The sequence below is a fragment of the Zonotrichia albicollis genome, chromosome 18 (genome assembly GCF_047830755.1).
Source record: "Zonotrichia albicollis isolate bZonAlb1 chromosome 18, bZonAlb1.hap1, whole genome shotgun sequence".
Lineage (NCBI taxonomy): Eukaryota > Metazoa > Chordata > Aves > Passeriformes > Passerellidae > Zonotrichia > Zonotrichia albicollis.
Window position 1 is genome coordinate 7,410,291 of NC_133836.1, and position 25,685 is coordinate 7,435,975.

Genomic DNA, 25,685 nt, shown 5'->3' on the forward strand with positions numbered 1-25,685 from the left:
TGGGGCATTTAAACAATTGAGCATCTTTGATTTGTCATTGGGCTGAAAAAACCTAAACCTTTTTACATGGGTTTTCTTTAGGGAAAGTAAACAGAGGGAGTCAAATTACCCTCAAAGTAACTTGTAACTCTGCATTTTTTTATTGGAGCACATCTACAGTGAGGAATTGATGCTAATAAATCTTTTTTAAGGTTGGGTGCATCTGAAGGATCAGATGCCTCTCAGATAAGGCAGTCTGTTGGGGCTTCCATTTGGAATGGCTTCATTCTCTCTGGCTAATGCATCAGTATTAAGGAAATCACAAAAATGTTGGGAGAGAAGATTACTGTGCTGTCAGCTGCTCAAGATCGCCTGTGTTCTTTTAAGAAATATAAATGAAATATTCCCTTGAGCAGGATTTCCTGAAATAAACGTGTTTGGTTTGTTGGTTGGGATTCTTCTTTTGCTTGGAAACCTTTCATTAAATGGACCTTCATCTGTGTGCTGGCTAATTGCTGCCAAAAAGCTTCCCTTTATTGTCCTGTCAGCAGCAAAATCTGTTTATCACATGATAAATCTTCTGTCTCAATGCCTCTGCCTGACAAATGAGACATGAGTACAAATACTCCCTCTCTCTCAAAATATAAAATGGCTCTGTTTGATTGCCCCAGTATAACACCTATAGCATTACTGAGTGCTTTTACACTGTGAGAAATGCATACTTTAATGCTTGAGTGAAATGTTCCTTTTTATGTGTCTGACCAAGGTGGTTTTGATTGTCCTGGTACTTTGTGTTTGCTGCTGGGTGCAGTGTTCAGAAAATAGTAAGAGGTGAAGCTGTGCTAAGGCTGTAAACTTGTTTTTACATGTGCTCTGCTGCCTCACGCTGAGTGTCGCTTTCTGATGGCCACAGCCATTGAAAGGCTGTCTCTGCAAGACAGGAAAATAAGGCAAAGTAAATATAAATTGCAAACTAATACCTTGCATTCTGTGTTGGCAATTTAAACTAAAAACCCAGATCTCTGTAACTGGCAGGTCACACATTGTCTAGGAGGTGATGTTCAGTGATCTGAAATTCTGTTTTGTGGGTTTTGTGTACATGTAGCAGCTCTTGCAGACAATTGTCCTGGCTGTAACATTCTGTGATTGTCACCTCATCCTGTTTACCAATGACATGGAGCAAGCCTTTGATGAAGGTGTACCTGATCCTGCAGGACAAAGTTTATTCCTCCTTTTGTGCTGTTGCTGCAGCCACAGGAGGTGGATTAGGCACTTCCTACTGTCTGATCTTAGCAGCTTTAGGAAAAATGACAGGTGACAAACTGAGCATCGAGGCAGTCGTGTCTGAAAGGCTGTGCTTGGGCCTGGATCTGCTGTGTGGTGCTGAAAGGAGGAGCTCTGTGAGGTTATGCAAGGCCACTTCTTGGCATCTAGAAAGCTCCTCCCTTGTTTCTTTCCGAGCACAAGTATCCATTTCTGATTCATCAAATTGCTGACATCTACCTTAATTCCTGTTATTCCTGTTACTGGTTCCCAAATTCAAGAACACAAAGGCCCAGCATTTTGCACCCAGTTTTGTCATGGCTTTGCAGAACTCACATATTTCAGGCCTGAGAAATGTCACTTTTTCTGCTCTTAGAAGATCACTTATGAATATGGCACTTTGAATAAAAGTATTGTTTCTGACTTCAGTAGGAGAAGACTGAGCTGTGTTGCTTTGTGTGTATCCACTTCACAAAGAGCTACTGTAAACTCTGCCAGCTCTTTCTGTCCTCTCACTGCTGAGTTTGTAAAAGCTGTGACAGACCATGGTCACGCTGACAACTGAGCAGAAGGGAGAAGTATTGTACACAGGTAACAAACAAAAACCCCTGTTGGATTGTATGTCATTAAATAAATGTTGAGTTTCTAGTTTCCTTTCTTCCAGTTATTAAAAGTGTGCTTTGAAAAAGGGAGAAAAGACTCAGAGGCATGGAAGGATAGCATCTTTGCTGATGTTTACTTGATGAGGAAATCCCTTTGTATTGATGAGGAAAATTCTTTCAGCTCTTGCTCAAATTAGATACAGAGGTCATGTTGGTACCTGGCTGTGCTGCGTTCAGCATCGTGTTGCTGTTAATTACACTGCTGGTGGAGAGGCATTTGTGCTGCTTTCAGTCTTGTAGGATTTCATTACTTCATTATGTTGAAGTATCATTTGCTCACAGATGTGTGTAGGAAGAGACATGCTGTTTGGGTGAATCTTTTTCTGTTTGGGGTTTCTGTGTGAAAACATCTGGCTAGAGGACATGTCTGGAGCCACTTCAAGAGATGTAGTTAATTATTTTGCCTTGCAGTAGCTTGGCTAATCTGTTGCCAATCTAAATGTTTAAATCAGAGGCTGTAGGTCAAAATATTTATTTGGACTTCTGAGCCACTGAGCAATCCAGGGATGCATGTTTTGGTTAACATTTCCCTTGAATGTAGCATTTCATTCTGAGACTTAAGTGAAGAAAAGTGTCATTTGTTGATGCTTATTTATGTTTGTAATAGCTTAGAAACCCCAAGTACCTTTTACCAATTTTGTGTTCTTCCCCTGGTGTGTGTAATGCTGTCAGGTAGGTTGATTCTCCCTCTCATCTTTGTGGATGTGCTGTTTTGGGGATGTTGTTTGATTGGGCTGAAAAGTCGGCACTTACTAGGATTAGGGTAACTTTATATAGGTTAAAGTAATTTTTGGGGGTTGGGACTACCAAGGATAGACTGGCATTTGCTGGACTTTTTATTCTTCCCAAAAGAGCTTTTGCTGGTCACTCTGGAAGGCAGTACAGAAGTTGATGGAGCCCAGATACCAAGCCAAACAGAAGGCCCTTTGCTAGTGTGTAAATACAGTGGCTTTTGTCCAGCGCTGGCTTAAACATATTACCAGACCTTTGCCACAAAGGCAGATGGTTCTTGCAAAGTTTTAAGGACTCTTTGTTCTTACCCTTCAGCAAGGAACCCTGAATACAAGAGCCCTGTGGACATTTACTATTTTCAGTTTTTGCGAATTCTGTTTTGAAATGAAATGTGATTTATGGAAGTAAAGATAAAGCTGTATTTGTATGCCGATTTTTCTTCAGTGTTTTAAACAAGTTTGTCTAGGATATTTAGGTAGCTGCAATTGTGAAAGCAATGTGGTGTGAGTGTTCATTATTGGAAATTTGTTAGTCACCAAAATAATGACAACAGCTACCTGTTGGGCTTGTGGTTGGTGGATGTAAGAATATCTTAAAAGAGAAAGCAGGTATGTTGTCCACAATCCTGAAGCCCAAAACTTCTCTGTTTGAGATCATGGTTTCCTAAATATTATTGCCAGATTTGAGCTCCATCAAATTACACAGAGGTGCAAACTTGATCCAGATCAGGCAGAAGCACATAACTCTATTTTTGTTAAACTAGAGAATGTGATGTGGTATTTATGCTGTAGCTGTGGGAGGACAGGCTGTGGCTCCACAACGTGGCAAAGCCTTCTCTTAGGACAGAGGTCTCCTGAAAACATTTTGGGGGAATTGGAACTGGTCTAATGACTTTGTGCTGCTTCCATGTACTGTCTGCAGTGCTTTTGATTTGGTAGTGAGAGCCCAGAGTGCTTTTTTCAAAGTATTTTTCCACTGTTCGTTCCGAAAGCAAACAGGTGAGCTGATGGCTGTGCCGGTGTTACAGGCACGGCACAGGAGTCTGCTCTGTGGTGCTCTCTCCCCCTTCCACTCCTCCACCTCCCGTGTCTCACCACATTATGCAGCAAGGAGAGCGTTAACACATTTATTTCCTTGTGTTTCCTGCCAGGTCACCAAGATGGTGAAGACAGTGACCACGCGGACGGTGCGGCAGGTGCCGCTGGGGCCGGACGGGCTCCCGGCCATGGACGGCTCCTCGCCCATGGGCAGCTACACGGACTCCATCGACAGGCGCTACCTCAAGAACGGCGAGCGCTTCATCCCCCCCCAGGCCTCGTCCACGCTGAGCCGCTCCTACAACAGCTACAACGACTCCTCCTACCCCGAGGGCCACGAGGGCCAGTACCGCCCCTACATCGGCCACGACGGCTACGGGGACCTCTCGGACAGCTACGGCAGCTTGTCCCGGGGCGTCGGCTACCGGCCCCGCTATGCCTACGTGCCCGGGGGCACCTACCGGCCCGACGATGGCAGCTTCACCCTGCCCAGCCGGAGGGACACCTACGGCCCCGTGGCCCAGCCCCAGGTGCCCGTGGGCAGCAGCAGCGTTGACCTGAACCGCTCTCAGCCCGAGCGCTTCCAGCCCGAGCCCTACGGGCTGGAGGATGACAACCGCAGCCTGGGAGTGGATGATGAGGGCTATGAACTGGATCCGGATTACTCCACTGTCAACAGGAGGACGTCTGCAGGTGTGCCAGAGAGGGGAAGGCCTCACAAAGGAAGGTAAAACTCGTTTGTTTTTCACAGTGCTGTTCTGCACCTTTTGCTGATTTGCTCGTGTACATTCAAACTCTGTGATCTGGTATGTTCTGGAATTACTTGACAGAGAAACAGACCATAAATGACTGGAAAACACAAAGTATGGAAGAGAGGGAGCAGTGGGGCCCATGGACCCTTTCAGTGATTCTGGGCTGCTTAGTTCAGATTGAATTTAGAGAGAAAAATGACCTTGTTCAAGAAGGCTAAGTTAGTTTTTCCCCACTTCCTAAAAAAGAGTTGTGAATGCACTGTGTTGTCCCAGAGTCATCCCACACTAGCAAGGTGAAAAGAGGGGTTTGTGATCGGTGAGACTCCTGACAGGTCTGGTTGTGTGCACATCTGCCAAACAAGAGCTTTGAACAGCTGGTTGGGGTTGCAGATGGGCTGATCCCTGTAGTGAAGGGGTGCCAGCTGTTCTGTGAGGGGTATGACAGCCTCAGCCCAGATCCGCTGCTAAGCACACACCCTCAGCTGTCTGAGCAGGTTGTGCTAAGGGGAGAAAAGAGTATCCTTGTTGTATTTAAAGTGACCAGTTAAAAATTACTTCTGGTTCAGCCCAGTTTCTAAGACATGTTCTATTTTATGCCATCTTTTCTGGTATTAGTTGTTTCTGCTGGTTCACAGCTATCTGCTCTTGCATTTGGGGAAAAAAGCCAAAAACCCCCAGGCTTGGGAAAAGAGTCCTGTTACTCAGCTGAAAGTCATCTTGTACAGACCTGAAAAACTTGCAATACTTTGTTTTCTAAAGGGTGTACAAATTTTACATGTGCCTGCTTGGAGTCATATCCTCATGATCCGTGTTTTGATATGGATTTAGTTCTCATTCTTTTCCTTTTAATTTAGAATAGTTTCCAGAGCTGTAAAGAGTCTGGATTCACCTGTCTCTGAGTATAGGCAGTCTTTAGACTTACCATTTCTGACCTCAGGCTTTGCTGCATCAGCTGCAGTTGTTGGTGGGATTTTTGCTCTCTGAGTCCTCCTCCTTGGAGATGTTATGTCATTCATGCTTTTGTGGCTCTGTTTTCCCTCCCTGTTCTGGAAGTTCATTCCAAAGCTAGAATCAAACATTTCCAAATTGTCATCTATACTTGTGAGAGTTAAAAAAAAAAAAAGCCAGTGAAAAGGTGTCAAGGCATATCTCCCAAAACACCCTCCAAGTCCATTGTGACATCTTAGATTTTGCAGCAGTGGAATCACATCCCTGTTTTCGTGGGGCTGAAGGAAATACCTGCACCCAACGGGTGCCAGAATCCTGCTCAATTTATCAGACTTGGATTTGTGCTTCCCTGAACTAAGCAAGTTTACAGTTCTTGCTAAAAGAAGTCAGGCATCAACGCTTTTAAATTTTTATTAGCATTTTTCAAACTGTATGCAAAATGAATAATTAAATATATTCTTAGAACCTACCCATTTGCATTTTAAAATTCAGTGTTTTTATTAAATATCCCTTTGATTTATTGTTCCTTGCAGTTTGGATAGGGCCAATTCATAATTTTTCTTCTACATTTCTTTTGTTGTGAGGTTTTTCTCCATATTTAATGTGATCAAGAGGCTTTGACAAATAATTAGCCTGACTGTGGCAGCAAACTTTAGCTGTTGAGAACATAAGAAGATTGTATGAGGGCCTCTTCATAAGCAGTTACTTTTTGACATTTCAAAGAAATACTTGAACAATTCAATAAACCTGCATTTCAGATATGCTACTGATCTGCAAGAAAATAAAGACTACAAGTAGTGCTTTGTACTAGATGAGGGTAATTGCTAATTTATTATTCCTCTCTAGTTTTTTAAAATTTTTATTTCTGTGAAAATGATTAAATGAATGTGATTAATTGATGTCACTTTTGATTTCAAAAAGTTAAAATGTGTAGAGCAGGTTTAACAACAGCTCTGTTGGATGCTGCTCTGTGTTACACTGACTTTCATCTTGGGCCTGTCCTGTCCTGAGCAGAATTCCTGCACTGGTGACTCTCTGAGCCTTTGTCTCATGTTCTTCCCAGTTAGTGCTGCTTCATTAGGGAGTAGTTTAAAGGTAAAGTAAGAGTCCTTGTTGTCAGTTCCTGTTCTGAAGGGGCTTGAGTGCAGGTTTCTCATGGGAATCTGTGCTAGTGAGTCTGGTTCCCTGTGTGCTGAGCAGCCCAGCTGTGTCTGGAGGGGGTCCTAGGCAGGGGGATTACAAGTACAGATTGTTCTTCCCAGCTCTTGCCTGCTCCATTTGATCACAGAGATAAATACCTATTTGTGCTTTTCTTCTGTCATCACCAGCCTCATTTCAAGCTACTTATATTTCATTTTAAATTGGGGAAAAATGTGCCTCCTCACAAACATCTCCAAATCCAGATAAATGCACAAAGGCAAATATTCCCTCTGTTGGCTCATCATTGCTTGTGGCTGGGCTTTCTTGTTTTCCTTCATACTGAGTCTCTCCTCATGTAAGATACATCACTTTCTGCAAGAGCACCTGGCACTTCTTGTTCTTCCCCTCAGCTTATGCTCTGGTTTGGTGTAAGTCAGGTTGCATAATAAATTTGGGTTAGAGAAAAGCATTTGGGGTGTATAGTATTGAAGTAGTTTTACTCAAGTTTACTTATGAAGATATTTACACATCTTTAATTGAGTTTGTGCCCCATTTTCCTTCATTTGCTAGGTTCCCTTTATTATACTAAAGTGTTCTATTATAGTTTTTAAAAACATCTAATTTTACTGTGTGCTGGATGTTTTATATACAGTCCTTTCTGCAAGAGAAACAAGAAGTACTGAATACTTTTATTCATTATTCACAAAAAACTTCCCTGCTACTATTTGAATATTTTTTAATCATTAAATTGAAATTAACACAAAGAAAGAAATTGAAAGAAATTTCAAGTCATAATTCATCTTACTGATTTAAATAACTTCTGTTCAGCTTTTTCTTGCATGGGTGGTGATTTCTTCCCAGAGTAGACCTCTGCATTCTCACTTGTATGAACATTTGTGGGACCTCTTGTTTTCCCTAAGGGCTCTGGAGCAGCTATTGCCAGTGTTGCTGTTCCAGAGTAGACAGGGTATAAATTTTTAATGTTGACTAAATCTACCACAAAACAGTTTTTTACTGTTAAATTATCTATGCCAGAAGCCTGATTTAAGACACTGAGACTGTATTTGGTGGTCACTTCACAGTCCAAATTATTATTACCAGGAAATTAGCCAGATTTTAGATTAAATACCTTTACCATTGCTGCTGTTGTGTACTGGTAACACCATACATGGCAGTTTCATTCTTCTTCTGGTGTTTTTTCTGTAAAAAGACTTGCAGAAAAGACTTTCAGTCAGCACTTTTGGCCTACATTCACTCATTCTAAGTGTGTATGGGCAACATTTGGATGTCGTCTAGTTTGGGGCAGGGTTTTATGGACATGCCTGGGCAGAACAGGGTGAGGCAAGCAATGTGGTCAGTATGAAAAATATTTGGTTTTTTTCTGTGTGTCTTCCTTAGTGTGAATTCAGCTTGATAATATTGTGCTTGCAGAAGGTGATGAATGCAGAGTTTGATGGGGCAGGAGGCAGCCCAAGTCAGCTCATCCAGTGGAGTTCTTAGGTGTCTCCAGTTAAGGGGATTTTGGTGTTTTAACCATATGGCCCATAACTCAGCCTTATCTCAGCAGAGGATTCACTCCAGTTTTGAATCCCCCTGTGTATCCTATCGGGAACAGAGCCTGGCAAAAGTGGAATTTCATTCTGCCAAGTCTTTACGTCTCCTCTTCAGTGTTTGGCACAAAGTTTCCCGCTGAAATCCCGAGCCTTTCTGGTCTTTTATCCAAAGCAGAACCAGCTGCAAAGTGTAATGAATGTTAACACTTGCAGAAGTTGTTGAGGATTAAATGTTTAAATCCTTCACCTGTTTACTCAAATGTGCCTATGTTGAAGCCATAAGAAAGATGATAAATCCACAAGCTCTCTCCCAGTTTTTAACTGTGCTAGAGTGGGTTTTGATCAATTCCCTGAGACAGGTGATTCGTGAGACCCATGGCATCCCAAAAACGTGGCTGCCTTGCTGCAGACAGACAGAAGGCGAGATGCTTGCAGTCAGCAACTCTGGCATAGCACCAGGGCTCCTCAGTCCTGAGAGGAGAGAGCTCTTGGTCTCCTGAGAGCAGTATCTGCTGAGACTCTTGTTAGTCCTGTTCTGTATCAAGTGGTTTTTCCTTCCCAGCCTAGCTGCTCCAGTGATGTGGAAGTGACAAATCTCATTTAGCATGCACCAATCTGACTCAGAAAGAGGATTTCTTTACTCATCCAGTGTGTAAATATGTTGGTGATCAGGGTGTGTTTAATGCCCTGATAGATTCTTGCTTTTGGCTTTCTTGCTCTGCCAGTCTGATCTTCCAGCCCTCTGTTAAAGGAGAGGTGATGGGGCTTGTGGCACTTGTGCCTTGCTCTGCCTGAGCAGTTGTTCTGCTCCTTTGCAGAGGATCTGTTTTGGTAAACTGCTTCTCCTGTTGGTTTTTTAACCTTCCCTAGCCTTGATCAGTGTATTTGGTCATGTGAATCTGAAGCAGTGTGATACTTGCCCTGGCTGAGCTTTCTTGCACACCTCTTAGGTTCATACAGGATCTGAGTTTCTGCATAATGATTTGGGGTCTTCAAGGTTCAGGTGTGCAGGTGTTTTCCTTTGCTGCCAGGTGCAGTCATTGAGTTATGTCACTGGTGCATTAACAGTGGCTCTCAGCCCTGTTTCATCCTCAGAGGAATGTTGGATCTGGCCTGTGAGGGCTTATTCCAGCAATTGAAGGTTTTTGTTTTTATCCTCTTCTCTACTGATTGTTGAGAGATGCTGTCTTATTTTAAAGCAAGGTTGTCATCTTATTTAATTTTTCTTTTTAATGATTGATTCTTGACTTCAGGTACTTCCACTCATATTTAATAAGTAATGACTGACAATTAAAATTAGTGTTGTTGGTACAAGACTTGTGTGGTACTCTTTGGTCGTGACAGTGCTGCATTTGAACTTCTAACTCTGAAGTTTTCTTTTGACAAATGTAATGAGACCAAGGAGCTTTATGTGGCAAAGAGAAGAGGATACAACATGAGGAATACTGGCCCATCTGTGTGGTTCTGTTTGGAAGGCTTTGTGGAAATAAAGCAAACAAACTGCATCCCAAGACAGCAATTATCTTTGTGTACTTGCACGGATGAGGAGGAGAGAGAAGCTTAATTGTGCAGGTGTAATTGAGGTGGTGCACAGTTATCTTGTGGGCAGCTCACAGGACTGAGATGTTCTGAATTGTGAGTTACCAAGTCAAGCAAGGAACAGCTGTGCAATTATTAAAATTAATCTTCTGCTGCTTTTGTGAAGTGAAATAGAATTTAACATGACGATGGGTTTGAGAAATGAGAATTTGTTGCAGTTTTAATGCTGGTTATCACAAATTTGCATTTGTAAAAACAGAATTTTGAGGAGTAGCTAAGGGGTTTTGTTATTCCTTCTGCCCTGTGTGCATTCACAGAAATAAATTGTTTCAGTGTTGTTCTGCTTGGAGTGCTGGAAACAGCTTTGTTCTGTAACAGAAAACACGACTGTCCAGAGAGTGTAAATTACTGTGTAGAGCAACTGCTGAATTATACATATACAAATAACTGCATCAATAAAAGGATTTCTTCAGATTCATTCTGGGTTTTGGATACTTGCCCATTTATCCTTTCATTCAGTTTATGGTTTAGAACAGCAATTAAAGCAACTTAAAGTCAGGAGAGGCACTTTTAACATTAAAAGCATTAATTGTACAAGACTAAGTTCAGTCTCCACCTCTGGTTGCTCTTCTCCCCAGAGCTCAGTTTAATTATCAGTCCCTTTGGGATGACAGCAAGTTCCGTTTTCTCCTGACTTCTAATAGCCTATACTTCAGCATGGCAGCAGAAATGGTTCAATAACATCACTCAGTGCTTTAGATGAAAGATTTTAAGAAACATTTTGTAGCAATTAGAACCACTTGCTTGACAGAGCTAACTGCAATACTGAGACAGTAGCAAACCTGTCCAGGAAAAAACTGTAAGGGAAAAGGCTGCTGCTGGTTTGAAACAGTAGATCTATAAGAGGGTGGTTTATGGCAATATCGATTAAGAGTAGTGTTTAGAGTATGCTTGTCTGAGCATCAACATGGAAATGTAGTGGATGGAGCTTGTCAGACTTGCTGAAATATATCTGTGGTCCCTGCCCAGGCCTTGAATGCCCTTAATTAGAGTTTTGGTTTGTTGCAGAAGTAGCAGCATTAATGAAGATCAGTGTTTCCTACTAAATGTAATCCAGCTCTGTTATAATTGCTTTGCTAAGTGACCAAAATGAAAGCAATCTGTTTGATGGCTTGCAGTTCCTGTCATCGTTTCATTGCTGGCCAAACAAACACTGTGCTGGAGTCCCATCACTGCTGAGAGCTCAGCTCTGGTTAATTTTCAAATTACTCCAAATAAACTATTGAAAACACTAAATGTGCTGCCCCAGTGATGTTTGTGATATTAAAATGTTTGCTCGTGGCTGAAATCTGAAATCTCCATGTTGACTCAGAGTTAAGTGTTTAAATGTGCCTTTTTTTTTTTCTTTTTTCCCTTCCTTTGTCTTGGGACCGTGTTTTCTCTCAGGGGCTACGATGACCCCATCGAGACGGAGATGGTTGAGGAGCGGATCCCGTACCTGCACGGGGGCTACGCGGCGCCGCTGGCGCAGCCGGAGCGCGGCAGCATGGCCAGCATCGACCGCCTGGGCAAGCGCTCGCCCTCCATCGACAGCATCCGCAAGGACCCGCGCTGGAGGGACCCCGACCTGCCCGAGGTCATCGCCATGCTCAGCCACCCCATCGACCCCGTCAAGTCCAACGCCGCCGCCTACCTGCAGCACCTGTGCTACGAGAACGACAAGATCAAAAAGGACGTGAGGCACCTCAAGGGCATCCCCATCCTGGTGGGCCTGCTGGATCATCCAAAGCCTGAGGTCCATCGTAAGGCCTGCGGGGCTCTCAGAAACATCTCCTATGGGAAGGATAATGAAAACAAAGTGGCCATAAAGAACTGTGATGGGATCCCTGCATTGATCAGGCTGTTGCGAAAAACAAACGACATGGAAGTCAGAGAGCTAATTACAGGTCAGTGTCTGATTTCCTTAATGGATTAGTCTTTAGAACAGTTCTTTCAGCTCCAGAAACAAGAATTGCTGGAGATTACAGCACTGAAGGAGAATTCAGATCACTGGCTGCAGCTGTTCTGTAGCTGCACCACGTTTGTGGGGTGAGAGCCTGACACGTGCCCGTCAGGAGGGGATCGAGATCATCTCTGTGTCTGTGTGTGTGTGGTGCACTTGGGATTCCCTGGCTGCTGAGGGGTGGGTGCTGCTCCTTGGGTGTAGCCTGCGGTACCAGGTGCTTGGGGTACTGGAGCTGAAATGAGTTACAGCTGCTCCATTGACAGGTAATTTGCAGTGCACGTGCCCTCAGTGCGTTATGAGGTAAGATAGGCTGAGCTAAATCTTTCCTTGTTAATCTCTTATAAAACAATCCTGCTGCCATGTCCCCACTCCCTCATATTTAGAGGACAGTCTGTCTGGTCAGGAACACTTCCAGCTTGCTGCTGAGGACTCTGAGGCTGTGTAAAAGTTGCAGCTTCTGGGCTGGAAAACTCAGATTTTAGGAGCAGAGGGTCTGCTTTTGCTAATCTGGACATGGATTTGTTTGTTGCTAAGGTTGGAAAAAGGAGAATTAAATTTCAGGTTATTGAATTTGTGCACACTTGCAGGGAGTTTTCAAACACTTACAGCTCCATTATTTAACCTGTTTTTATTTGAACTTAGTCTTGGGCATCATCCAAAAAGAGCAATAAAGTATATGCCAAGTTTCAAAGTTCAGCCATTAAGTGGGAAAGGGTGGAAAAGTATGTCAGCTCTTAAAGCAAGGAGAAAGATATTGTTCTTCAGTCTCCCATAAATCATGAGGAGTGAAATGGATTTCCCTTTCTCTTCTCAGAAGCCGCAGGGGATGTTTGGATAGAGACCAGAGCAGTTCCGATGAATTTCTGTGCCAGAACAGAATTTGTCCTGAAAGCTTTGTGAGGATGAAAATGGGTCCAGGGCTGAAACTGTTTAGCTGCCTTATCAGTGTTGGCTTGTGTAGGTAGACCCTATTGCAAACATTGATTAAGCCATTAGAGGTAAACATCATAATTCTGTAATTTCCTCAAAAATTATAGTAGCGCTCTTTAAGTTCTTACTGGTAATCATAATTCTCTGAGATGAACAGTGGCCTTGGGTGTTCCATCTGTTCTTCCACAGCCATTACAGGCTATTTAGCAAACTAGGTCTAAATATACAGTGTTGAAACTAGCAGGGATATTTTTCCAGCCTTTTTCCAGTGAGCTGGCAAAGGAGAGCTGTCTGTTTTGTCACAGAACCTCTGAGTAGCACGTGCTGGTTGTGCTTTGAGAGCTGTCAGTGCTCTGCCTCAACATGGAAACTCTGCAGGTGGTATTTATATGCCATTTGTTGCACTCATTTAATGTGATGGCAGACTTTATTTTTTTTTAAATAAAGAATATCTGTTTATCTACTGTTCTAGTTTAATCAACACTCATTTCTGGAGTGCTGAGAAGCAATAAATTTATTTCCTTAGATTCAAGAAAGGAGAAGCCAGTCTATAATTTACTCTGAAGGAATATCATTATAGTGCTAGGTGGTAATCAGTCACTTCTAAGATGGCAAAAGCAAAGTGGATGTTTTTCCTTTTCACTGTAAATGGCGATTGCTTTGATTTCCTGTTGCTTAATTAGCTTTAGAGTTCAAATGCATTTTATTTGGCAGCAGTTTTTTGCAATTAAATGTAGTATTTCTATTCCACCTTGGCTTTTGTTACTTAGAGCTCTTTATTTCCCCTTACTCAAAAACACCAGGAATACTAAGGGCATTAACCTAAACAGATGTCCAGTAACAGATGATGTGCATTTAATCTCCACCTACCAGGAATAATTTCATTCCCCTTCTAAAATGATATCACCAGATCCAGTGTGAGACATTCAAGCATCAGCACAGAAAAGAAGAATATTCCAGCAATGCCTCTGTGGCTGGTGCTGCTGTACTTGCAGTCCGTGTTCAAAGCTCTGGCTGATAATGTGGAATTGTCCATTTGTAAAATGAGCTCCAGAAGTCAGCAGGCAGAAACAAGAGCCCGCCTGAAGTGCAGAGGGAGCATTCAGGCAGGGCTGCTGCAAAAGGACTGGGTTCTGCAGCCTCGGAAATTCAGGTCACAATTCCAATGTTCTCCTGGCAGCAATCGTGACTTCCTATCTGGGTGCTTTTCCCTTGTGATAAACCAAAGCTACCTTTGCCATGAAAGTTTTTCAGTTGGTCTGGAGTGAAATGTCTGGGGACTTCATCAGCAATGCATTAGGAAAAAGAAAAAAAAAAACAACAGCATACAGCGTTGGTGTTTATTTCTTTTAACAGGCTCCAAATTCAAGTTTGGTATGACACATTGATTTTTCTACAGTTTAATCTTTCTTTAACTCAATACTGGCTGCTTTTGAAAAAGCTCAGTAGTAATCACCAGCTGGTCATCCCAGCTAAGGACAAATGATAAAATAATCCTACTTTCCAGAGAGATTCAAGTAATTTAAAGAAGTTTAAATAATTCAGTTGTCTGAATTCAAGAGCAGTTCTAGGCTTGAAGTTTTGTTTCTCTGGCTGTGGAACACTGCCTGCAGGACAGGAGGTACCTGGGTGCACACAGTGGGACATCCTGTTTGAGGCAGGGCTTTCAGGCAAAAGAGATCCTCCTTAGCATTCAATGTGAGAGTCAGTCCTTGCCAGCTCCCTGCCTTCTCCTTCGCTTGATCTGGTGCAGCAGCCACAGCTGGGTCTGGTTGCTGTGGATGGAGTAGGGAAAAGCCACACCAGTGAGTTAAAAACACCCAAGAGATGGATGCAGCATTGAGGGAGAGCTCAGCTGTGTGGCCTCAGTGCTGAACGAGTGAGTGTGGCTGTGCTGGGAGTGTTCCCTTGAGCACTTCCCAGGATGCACCTTTGGAGAAGTCAGACAGTTATTCTGACATTGAATTTTGGAAGCAGGCAGAGTGTACTGATAAACCACTGCTGCCAAATTAAGCCAGTCTGTAGATTTTTTTCTTACAGACAGCACTGGTTTTAGCAGAAATTAAAAAACTTTTTTGGGTTAGTGCCATCACTGTTTTACCAGGTGTTCTTGACATACCTGCAAATGATGTCCCTTGAAGTCAGAGATCTATGAAGTGTGCAAAAACTGCCTTCTAAACTCAAAGATATATTCATAAAATACCACAATATATTATTTCTCTTTCTTTTTGAAATGTGGAGTTACAAAATGTTTCCTAGCTAGTGCACTGAGAAAAGCTTGATTTAAGTGTTAGAGTGTCCATAAGTAAATCATGAGTAGAGTTGTGTTGAGAAATACTCCACAAAATTCCTCCTTCATTTCTTTCTAGGCTTGTAGCTGTACTGCTGTACTCTCAGTGGATCATTTTCTTGAGAAAAATAGAGAAATGAGGATTAAGCTGATAAGGAATTAAATCTGCTCTGATTGGGAAAGCTACAAAAGTTTTATCTTGAATGATAAGGTTTTTGTGGAGGAAATGTTCCCATCAGATATGCAAGACCAAAATTCTATTACATTCTTTGAAAAGCAATCAGAAATTGGTAGCTTTAATGAATAATTTTGTTCTTTGTGAGAACGTTGGAGTGATTTTGTTGTTTAATGACATTGCACTGATTTTAAGTGGTGCAGGACGTGATTCTTCAAATTGGTTATAATTGAAAAATGATTGACCTTCAGAATGTTCTGCAGATGAAATATTTTGATCTAATGCTCGAATAGCAACTTGCAGATAAATCAGCTTCTCAGAGCTCCCATCCCTGGGCACTGCTGTGTGCTGAGGTCCTGTCAGCTGCTCAGGCTCCTCTTCAGCTTGCTCATCTCAGAGCAGCTTTCTCCTTCCGTTTTCTGTCCCAGGGCTGCTCTGAGGAAGGTCCTTGCCCATGGTGTGTTCTGGCACACACTAGATAACACTGAGATGCTCAGCTTGACTACTTAAAGGAGCACAGCTCCAATCTTCAGGACTTTGATACAAACAAGTCTGTCACACATGTCCCCTGGACCAGCACACAACAAGGATTCCTCAGGGAATATATTGCAGAGTGCTTATTTTCCCAAGTGATAAACTATGTGGTATGGACCATAGAAAAGGAATTAAACAGCTTCTAGTTTCTTGGTGATGTTGGATTTTTTAAAATAAAAGCTTGTAGTTATTTTCCCTGCTTCATATGGTGAAAAATCAGGGCTGATGCTTGAAGCTAGAAGTACATAAGTACATTACTCACAGTATTTATGAGTAAAATACAGATTGCTACTCATCATGTTTATCTTCTGAAGAGCAATACTTCATCTTTTTCTACTCCTAAAGCTCATGCAGTCTGTGGTCAAAAAGGCCAAGGCTTGTAGTGAAAGTGCATGGAAAATTTGGATTTGTGCTGCTGTGTTAGTGACACCTGTGCACCTTGTGCTGTTGTGTTAGTGACATGATTTCTCCTGAGTGCTGTTCATTTGAATTGATTAGAGTTTTAAAAACAGTGTTTCCAGCTTGTTGAAACATTTGTGTGTTATGCTAATAGTAACAGGGAATGATGGATCAGATGGATCTCAAATTTACAGCAATTTTTTCCCTCCTATTTTTTTGGGCTGCTACGTGCTACAGTTGGATCTGAATTTGTTCCCTTAACCTAAAGGCTGTCACTAGCAGTGACTTTTCCAAAGAATTTGTTTTCTCTAGTGTAGAAAGGATGCTTGGATTTAGAGCTCTTTGTTTCATAATTTTGAACAAGAAAAGTGTACTGTCAGTGTGTTTACTTTCTATATCCTTTCCTGTGAAATATTTTCCCCATGAAATTGGCATTCAACCTGAAGTTTTTTCTTTGGAACCACAGGACTCCCTCACCTCTGTTTATCTTGTGCTACATTTCTTTTAAGTGCTGTGCATTTTCCCTTGCTAAAGGCTGTTCAACGGAGGGATTCTTTTGGATTTCCTTATGCAACCATCAAGGAGAATATTATAAATTTAAGTGCTTTGACCTTTTGAATAATTTGAAGTGTTTGCACTAATTTTTTTAATAGTAAGGCTGTCTTTTATTCTTCTTCAGTTTATTGTTTTGTATTAAAGATTGTAGAGATGGGAGGGAGATGAGAAATTGAAATCTTGTAAAATGCTGGGGGAGTTTTCATCAAAGAGGGTGGGGGAAAGGTTCTGTGTGACTCCAGTTCCCTTTGTCTGGTATTCTCTCACTGAGATTTACAGTCAAATTGTGTTTGCCCTAAGTAGTTCATTACATAAGTTTCAGGCAGCCCCTTGATAAATATTCTGTGTATGTAGAGGAGCTGTTCCATAGGGGCAGGGGGTTCTCCTGGTCAGGGTGGGTTACAGCATCAAAGCTGGTGCTACATGGGCAGGTTGGTGCTGCAGTCCAGTCAGAACTCTATTGAATCCACAGTTACATTTAGTCTCTTGAAATAACCTCTGGGGAATGAGAATATAGGAAGAGTTTGGAGGTGGTGATTTTATTTTACATGCTGTGGTTGAAGCTATTGAGACACAAGTCTCTAAGTCTAAAAGCAAGCAAAAGGTTTTAGCACTGGTTAAATTTCATACAATCCTGTAATATTAGAGGTCTTGGAAATTTTGTCGGTGTTCTTGACTTTTTACTGATTTATCTGCCTTGTTCTTCTTAAGCAGTAAAATTTGCCTTTGCAGATCCACTCTAGAAGTAACAGATTGCATCACTGCTGCAGGAAAGATTGAAAGGGACTGAAACAAAAGGTTGCACTTCAGTTGTTGTGTTGTGGTTTTTAGAATTAAGTGGAGATTTACAGTTTGCACTGTAATCTGCACACATCCATAGTTGTGGTAACACAGGGAGCCTCGGGTTGATATTCAATCCCTTTAGGAAAGTTTCCTTGTGTTTTGGGGAATCTGGATTTTCTGTTTGGGCTGTCTGAAAATTTTGCTAGAACTGACACTTTTTCTTGGAGACCAAAAGCGTGTGTCTGGCTCCCTCCAAGTGTTGTTACTGACAGTTCTCAGATGGTACCAGGCTGGGTCTATGCAGAAATTCTCTCTGAAGTGAGCATTCTCTTTCAGTCCTACTCTGATGAGTAATAACTGTCAGGACACTGATACAGGTCTGCTGGGAGGCTGTATCACTTATCTAACACTGGGTATTTTGCAGCTATAAAGCTGTTGCTGTTATTCGGTTTTGATGTTTGACTTCTGTCTGCTTTGGCTCATAATTGAAGTAAAAATGAAAAGACAGTGGAGTTCTGGTTTCCAGCTTCTTCAAGAAATCATATGTTTGTGGCACCAGGAGATTTGAACACAGATATTGCTTGTGACAGGAAGATGTGAAAATAAATAATAGAGAGGAGACTTGAATGAAATACTGTCTTGTGCAGAAAATAAGCATAAGATCAGTGATCCTCCAGAAATTCATCTCTCCTAGGATTTGCTCAATATACTTTGCTTCACTGGATGAATTTTTACTTTTTGAGGCATAGTTAGACTTGAAAGTGTAACACAATTTGTATACAGCAGAAAAATCCTACTAATCTCCAGTAGTACATCACTTTTATGTTCTTTGTGTAGGACTTGATGATGAGTTCAACAATATCCATGTCTTGATAAAAGTGCTTTCGTGCTCTGTTGAAGAAGCTGTGGGATTTTCCCTAAGCTGGTTCTGGTCTGGCATCTCATCAAGTTTCTTCACCTTCTTGTTTAGTTTTATGATTTAACCTTCAAGCGCTTCTCTGTGGATCCTGTGATTCTCTTTACCATACAGATTGAATACAGTTGTTCTTCTCTGGTTATTTAACAATCCCCTGCAGGTACCCTGTGGAATTTATCCTCCTACGAGCCCCTGAAGATGGTCATCATCAACCACGGTCTGCAGACGCTGACCAACGAGGTGATCATCCCGCACTCGGGCTGGGAGAGCGAGCCCAACGAGGACTCCAAGCCGCGCGACGCCGAGTGGACAACGGTCTTCAAGAACACCTCTGGCTGCCTGAGGTAAGGCTCAGCTCTGCGTTGTTTTCCCCATCGCTTCTTGGGGGTTTCACTGAAGAATTTGGGCTGCTGGCTATTTAGAATTCTTAGTGTTCCTTCTAAAATTCCTTGTAAAGGAGCCTTTTCTGGTTTCATACTATGTTTGCAATTCTGAAAGCACCTTGAGAGCAGGACAGTTCATGCTAAAAGCTGGAGTCAGGAGGAGTTCTAATGCAGCCTGAAAAACCTTGAGGAATCAATGTTCCCTAAGCACGTTTTGCTTTTCTTTTGAGAGAAAAGTTATGCTATTTAGTTTAGATTCTTCAGCTTTGTGATGAAGTCAATTAGTTCGAATAAAACTAATAAAGATTTGGCATTATACCTTCTCTTTCTCTTAAATGTATTCCTGTCAGATTTGTACTGATTAATGAATCTTCAGAAGTTGGTTCATTTCTGTTTCTTGGGCTTGTGGTCTCTAAATTGTAATAACTATTCCCCCAAGTAACTTGACAAATGAAGAAAGTAATGAAAAGTGTTCTGGAAGGGCCCATTACTGAAATTATTTGCAGTCCCACTGGAAGCTGAGGTCCTCTAAGCCAACTCCAGACATCATAGGTTTTTACTTACTACTGTCTCATTTCTAGGGATGTTCTGCAAGAGGAAATTAGTCATGGTGAGGGAATAAAAGGATTATCTCAATGAATATGAGATTCTCCAGTAAGTATAGACAATAAATTGGTCATTAGTAGACTAGCCTAATCCACATCATAAAATTTTATTAGTATGTGGATCTGCTCAAACCTCTGTACTCCAGGGTATCTCGGTTTGTTGATTAGTTGGGTTTGGGCTTTTGCGGGTTTTTTGGTTATTTTAAATTTTAAAGTAAGGCACTGGGTTTACAGGAAACTCAAAAGCTTGTGTCCTTTTGGACATTGTATTCTTAAAGCCTATGAAGAAGGGTGTGAAACGTGGTACTGAGACATTAGAGAATTTAAACCTCTGGTATTTGAAAGTCCAGGTGAACCCTGTCATGCATCAGGCCAACACCCAGTGAATGGTGGCTGCTCTGCTGCTGAACAGGGAAATGTCCTTCAGTCCTCTCATCTGTGGTCTCTGCTGTCACAGTCAGGAGGGACTTAGTGCTTCCTAGTGGAAACTTTGAAGCTTCCATCAGATGTGAGGTGAGGTGATCTCATGCCTGAGTGAGGCTGCCTGAGGTAGATGGGGATGTGAGAGCAGGGAAGGGTAATCTGGAACAGGTAATCTGTGCATGTGTGTGCTGAGCCATGGAGACAGCAGCCTCCTGCACAGGAGCTGAGGAGAGCTGCCCTGCTGTCTGCCCACTCTGCAGTGAGGTGAGTGCAGGGGCAGGTGGGTGTGAGCTGCCTTGCAGCTGGTTGTGCTTCCTGTTCCCATGTCAGGGATATAACACACACTGTTGTAGAGCACTTCCACATCTAGGGGTCTAAATGGGCATATCAAAAGTAATTAACATTAAAACTGTTGGAAATTATTTTGTGTTGTGTGTTGAAATCCTGTGCAACTCATCTTTAAAAGCAGCAGCAAGATGTGATAGTTAACACCAACAGGGAATAAATTGTTGCAGCCATCTGTCTGACAGACATCAGTGTTTAAAAACCCCTTTGCCTACGCTTCTCTCATTGACTCAGTAGCTGGTCCTAGAAATTCAATTTTCCACGAATGGAGCTTATTGCAGGCTGCAAACTGTTCACTAGTTTGATATTTAATTGGGAGGTTAGGCCTCTTGATTATGTGCCAGCCTCCCTTTGTCTCCTTTGGAAGCGAGCCTCAGGTGTGAGCTGTGTTGTCTCCCAAAATAAGTGGAACAATCTCTGAGCCTCTGAGGTTTCAGGTGTCCTTGCAGTTTAGGTATCTAAGCAGAACACAGGCACTGTGCATGCAGCATGACATTCATTTCGGTATCATTTTTTCAGTTAATGAAGTTTATCAACAGATGTGGGTGAGTTTGTTCCAAACTCAGTGATTCACAGCATGAACTGCCAGTTAATTACTTGCTGGGGTTTTTTTTTAACACTGCTTACTCATCTTTACTTTGTTCTTAATCTAGGTTTCTCCTTTGATAATGTGGAGCTATGGAAACACTCATTTCAACATAATTAAAAACAAGTAATTAAAAAAACCCACACTACAATTATTTAGCTTTACCTCTTCTTCAGTTCCTGGTCCATCCCACTTTCCTTTCCAGTCTTACCCATTTTCCCCTGTGTAACTTGTGTCTCTGCCCCCTCACTTTGGGGGTTCAGGTGCTGGTGTGTGTGCAGTCTGAGTAAGTTGGGGTGAGCTATGTGCTCACCTTGGCCCAGTGCCTCAGGGTGGATTTAGAGCTGCATTGACAGCAGGACAGTGTGGTGTGGTGTGGGATGGAAGGATGGTCCAGCTGCAGGGTCAGTAACCCCTGAGCAAAGATCTGTACCAGCACCAGGGCTGGGGATTAACTTACAAGGTAAGAGCCATGGTCCATGCCCTCTGCCCTTGGCTGGAACTGAGGTGGCTCTCTGGCTTTCTGTAGCCAGATTTACCCACTTGCTGAAGTAACAAAATTCCCACTGTGATGCTGGATACTGATTTAGGTTCGTGTGGCCACAGGATTTGCACCCCTGCTCACAGTTGATCATCAGAGAAGCCATTCAAGAAAGCTGCTTTGCCATGTTATTTGTTCTGGGGTTACCTGGGACACTCAGTGGTGCCCACTCCAGGCTGCTGTAGCTGACTGCTCACACGGAGAGCCAGGGGGAATCCAAGGAGGAAAGGCCACTGCTGAAGGTCTATACTGACTGTTGTTTATTTCAAGTCAGGCCCTCTCCTGTGACTGTGCCCATTGTAGGGGTATTTTGAATCCTGGTATCATCTGGAACATGGCTGATGGGTTGTGTGTGCCATCTCACTCTGCACTTGACTTGCCAAAAACTCTGCTCAAAGAAATGTTTGGGGGAATCCTGTATTCCCCTTTAGAAATTTGGAAGCACATCCAATTTGCAAAGTATGATCTAATAATAAAATTGATTGGATGCTCTTTTATAATCTTGACCACTGAAGCTTTCAGAAATGAGTGCAGGTGATGGTAATTTTGTCTTCATTCCCATCCTGAGATCAGGACAAAGATGCTTCCTCTTACATTGCTGTGTTTCCAAGGGTAGACACAGTATGATGACTAGATCTGCAATAACCATAATCACTTTACTGCTGCAAATGGTCACTAGCCTTGTGAGGGATGCTGCCCTGGGTGTCATTTATAAAACAGGGGTGTTCTTGTATCCTGTTGAAGCTGATAAAAGAAACATGTATGGTAGAAATCTGGAAAGGAACAGTAGAAGACAAAGCAAAGTGGATTTTTGGTTATGAAGCAGTAGGACTGGGGAAGAAGTAAGGAAGACATTTGCCTGCCATAGGAGAATCATTAAGTATGTACAGATGTTCCTTCATTTCATTTACAGTGCAAGTTTTATGTCTTCACATTGTATTTTATTCTTTTGGGTATGTAGAGAAGATCTCTTCTAGTTACTGCCTCTTTTTTTTTTTTTTTTTTTTTTTTCTTTAAACACTTAAATCCCTACTGGGGTTTGCAATCCTGAAGCATTTGTCTTCAAATTGCACTCCTGGTGAAGCAGTGGAATTATTTGGTGCATCTTGATGAGGCAAGTTCATGGTCCTTCCTAGAACTTTTACCCAGACATTGAGGTGCTTCAGGAAAAGAGTATGAACTGAGCTCTTGTAGGAAAGATGGATCTGTGGTTCATCAACACCCAGGCAGTTCAGAGACCTTCCCTGGGTCTCCTGGTTTCTCCTAAGGTGCTTCCCTGCTTTTCATGGAAATTGCTGCATCTGTGAGTCAGAGCACTGTTGCAGTCACATCATCTTGTTAGTTGTCTGTGGAGATACCCACCATGATTCCTAGTTTTCTGGAAGCAGCAAGGATTTTAATGGTTTAAAAATTAAATTCATTCTGGGCTTAATTGCTAGTTTCTGCCTAATTGCTTTTAATTCTCTCTTGGATTTTTTCACTTACAAGAGGACAGAGTAGAACTTAGTTCCTAAATTGCCAACTTTCTAGCCTGATTCCTGTGCTAAACTGACCTGCTGTCAACAAATGTTAAATGAATTAATTTGCATAGCAAACAGATGCAAAGTGCTCCTTTTTTCCAGGGGTACCATCTGTAGTTGCAGCATTTCTTGTCAGTTCTCCAAGTACACAGAAATTCGCATTCACAAATATCCTCAGGGTTCAGAGCCCTGGCCGAGGTGTATGAACACAAACAAACTGCACCACCTGACTTCCCCTGAAAACACACATTCTTCAGCTGGAGATTGCACATTACAGCAACATCAGCCCCTGAGAAGGGAAGGGACAGCCTGGTGGCTGGAGCTGTACCAGGAGACTTGAGGAGTGTGGATTTATTTGCTGGTGTGCTACTGCACTGACATAATTACAGGCAAGATTAATAGTATAAACCTTTTTGTGGTCTAATTTTTATTAGCCCTGTCTCCTTCTGGCTTTGGTGAGGTTCAGGCTGCTGAGTGCCTTAGGGGATCTAGACTTCACTGATCTTCAATCTTCTGTCTTTAATGTGGGACTGGCACCTCGGTGTGTACCGTCCTCTGAAGCTGCTGTAAGTACCAGTAGTTCAAGGATTTGAAATGGTTCATCCTACAGACTTCAACTGGGAAAAAACAACTTCCGCAGGTGTAAATTAAGGGTTTGGTCCATGGAATCAACACCTGATAGGTTTGGTAAATGTGAGACGTGATGCTTGAAGACATGGTGTAAAGACTCAGGGAATTCAGAGCCAGAAATATGCTCCACCAGGTTGAGAAATGATGTGAAAGTATCTGCAGATTCCTCTTAGGTACTTCAGAGGAAAGGAAACTGCAAGAGCTTGATGGTAAATCCAAAATATTTGGGATATGTCAAATCCTTTTTGTATGCAAATGTTCTGAGCCTTTTTCTGAGGAGGACAGAGCATTATGGTACATGCCTGTACATCTTGTGCTGCAAATGTCACCTGCAGTGTTTCAGACACAGGTAACACTGTGAGTCCCCATGTCTTTATAGTTTAATAATGTGTATGTACCCAGACACAGCCTGCACACACTGTCTGGAGCAGGAGTGTGGGTGTGTCTCTGAGGCATGTGGAGGTAAAGAAGATTTGTCAAGCAACTTGTGGTCTTGTTTGGGCAGAAAAGGTCTCTGTCTTTGCCCCCAAAAACACCTGTATTGAGTGCACCAGTGATGTGGTGTGCCTGTTTTTTCTTCCCATCTCTGTGTGCTGAATTTGAGGAACAAAAAGAAGTAAAGTCATCAAAACCAGGTTCTTATGCCCTTCTTTCTTATTAATGATTAATGTGTGGCTTTTCTCTGAAGAAGAGTGCCTGGGAATTAGAGCTTTCAGAATGCATTACTTTCAAGCTCTATTCATCTTTAGATCCTGCAGGCATGATAATAGTATGTGGTGACAGTCACCTGATATTTGTCCTGTGTGCACTCATACACTGGAGGCAGCCTTCATCTCCAGCTGGCTGAGGTAAGAAGGTGCTCAAGTGCAAATCTGTGACCTGGAAGTGCTGCCTAGTGCAGAGCAGGAGCTGAGGCTCAGGTGATGCTGCTGCAGATGAGCTGCCCGTGGTGTCAGGGGAGCTTTGCTCACTGAGGCATGGCACAACAGAGAAGGTAGAAACTAAAGGCTGGCGCCTGAAAACTCACATTTCTGTCTTTTTTATCAGCAGCAAATTTGCATTAGTACAGAGCCCTCCTCAGCAGCTACACTTCTCCCCAACTCCAAAAAAGATTCTATGGCAAAGTCGTTTGTTTGACATTTTCTCTTTCTCTGTGTATTCTCCTATCCTCGTTGAAGTAGTCCTTTCCTGTGCTTTGCAGGGGAGTTATTTAACCAGGATCATCTGGAGAGGACTCCTCCCAAAGGTTCATGTTTCTCTGTGCCACCCAGGGGAGCAGAGGGCAGATGCTGCCAACTCTGTCCCCCACTCACCCGCAGTGCTGAGGCTGCTGTGCTCGTGTTGTGTTCACAGTGGGTGCAGCCTGTGGGAGATTGATGCTCCAGGTACTGGAGCTAATGATTCTGTCAGTCTTTTGGTGTGCAGCAGGTGCTTTTGAAGTGGACTTTGAATGAAGGAATAGTTCCAGAAAAGAGATAAAAAGGGACCAAAATTTGCCTGTGAATCTTCACTTTGGAGGCAGCAAGTAGCACGAAAAGGGAGAAGCTTATCTGCCCAACCCAGACTGGAAAAAATCAACTCAAATTAAAAACCCACACAAAAGAGAGGAGTGAGCAAAGGCAGTTTCTTAATTAGCTTACTGATACTGTGCAGGATCACAGCATATGGCTGTCCTGGGGCTTATATGATGTGCAGAGTGTTTAATTCGTGCTAGTAAGGAGCTGTTAGGGTTCCTCCTGACAGTTCCTGATGTTTAGCTTGTAATATAAATAAATTATGCATAGATTTTAGCAGCAGAGACATAACCTAGTTACATGCAATCTTAATGCTTTACAATCATATCTTGAGGTATAAATTTAAGGTTGTGCATTTGCTTACTGCCTTTTGTCATTACTTAGAAATGAACCTAGATCCCTCCTCCTCCCTTGGCTGTCAGGAAAGGGAATCTACAAAATGTCTGTTGCTGTGGTGGGGTGAAGAGCAGGACTGCAGCAAAGCTCCCTGCAGGCATTCTAATGGGTGTAGTCTGCTGTGGAAGGCTTGTGAGCCCTGATCCTTTGTTAGATTAGTACCACCTCCTTTCTGTGTTCTTGAGATTCTTTGTCATGGCAGTAAGCATGTGTGCTAAAGCAAGCAGAGTCCCTTGGCTTTTCCTCCGGGAAGAGACTGGAATATCTTGGAAGCTGAGTAGCTGCTGGGCATCGTGGAATTCTCGTGCAGTGCATTTCTGCATCATTTTGCATTACAGGAGGGCAAGCCAAGGCCCTCCAAGTAGGTCATGCAGGAGGTAACCAGTCAGCATTTTACTGAAAAGGCATTACAAGGTGTTTTGGGTATAGAATGCCACAGAAAGCAAGGTACAGATGTTGAGTCCATCCTTTGCTAAACTGTACTCTTGAGCCCCAGCCTGTTTGAGAGCTCCCGAAGGCAGAGCAGGCAGGGATATGAGGTGTGACAGGG

The 25,685-nt window shown here is 42.6% G+C and overlaps 1 protein-coding gene across 21 annotated transcripts in view; it reads left to right on the forward strand.

Moving 5' to 3' along the window:
- The window catches only part of ARVCF (ARVCF delta catenin family member), a 251,292-nt gene that overhangs the window by 163,951 nt on the left and 61,656 nt on the right, over positions 1-25,685 (forward strand). For all 21 annotated transcript variants that reach the window (XM_074554654.1, XM_074554657.1, XM_074554656.1 and 18 more), the window contains 3 exons: positions 3,787-4,400; positions 11,052-11,551; positions 18,353-18,536. In XM_074554654.1, coding sequence (XP_074410755.1) covers positions 3,787-4,400; positions 11,052-11,551; positions 18,353-18,536 — 1,298 coding nt within the window. The remainder of the gene's footprint in view (positions 1-3,786; positions 4,401-11,051; positions 11,552-18,352; positions 18,537-25,685) is intronic.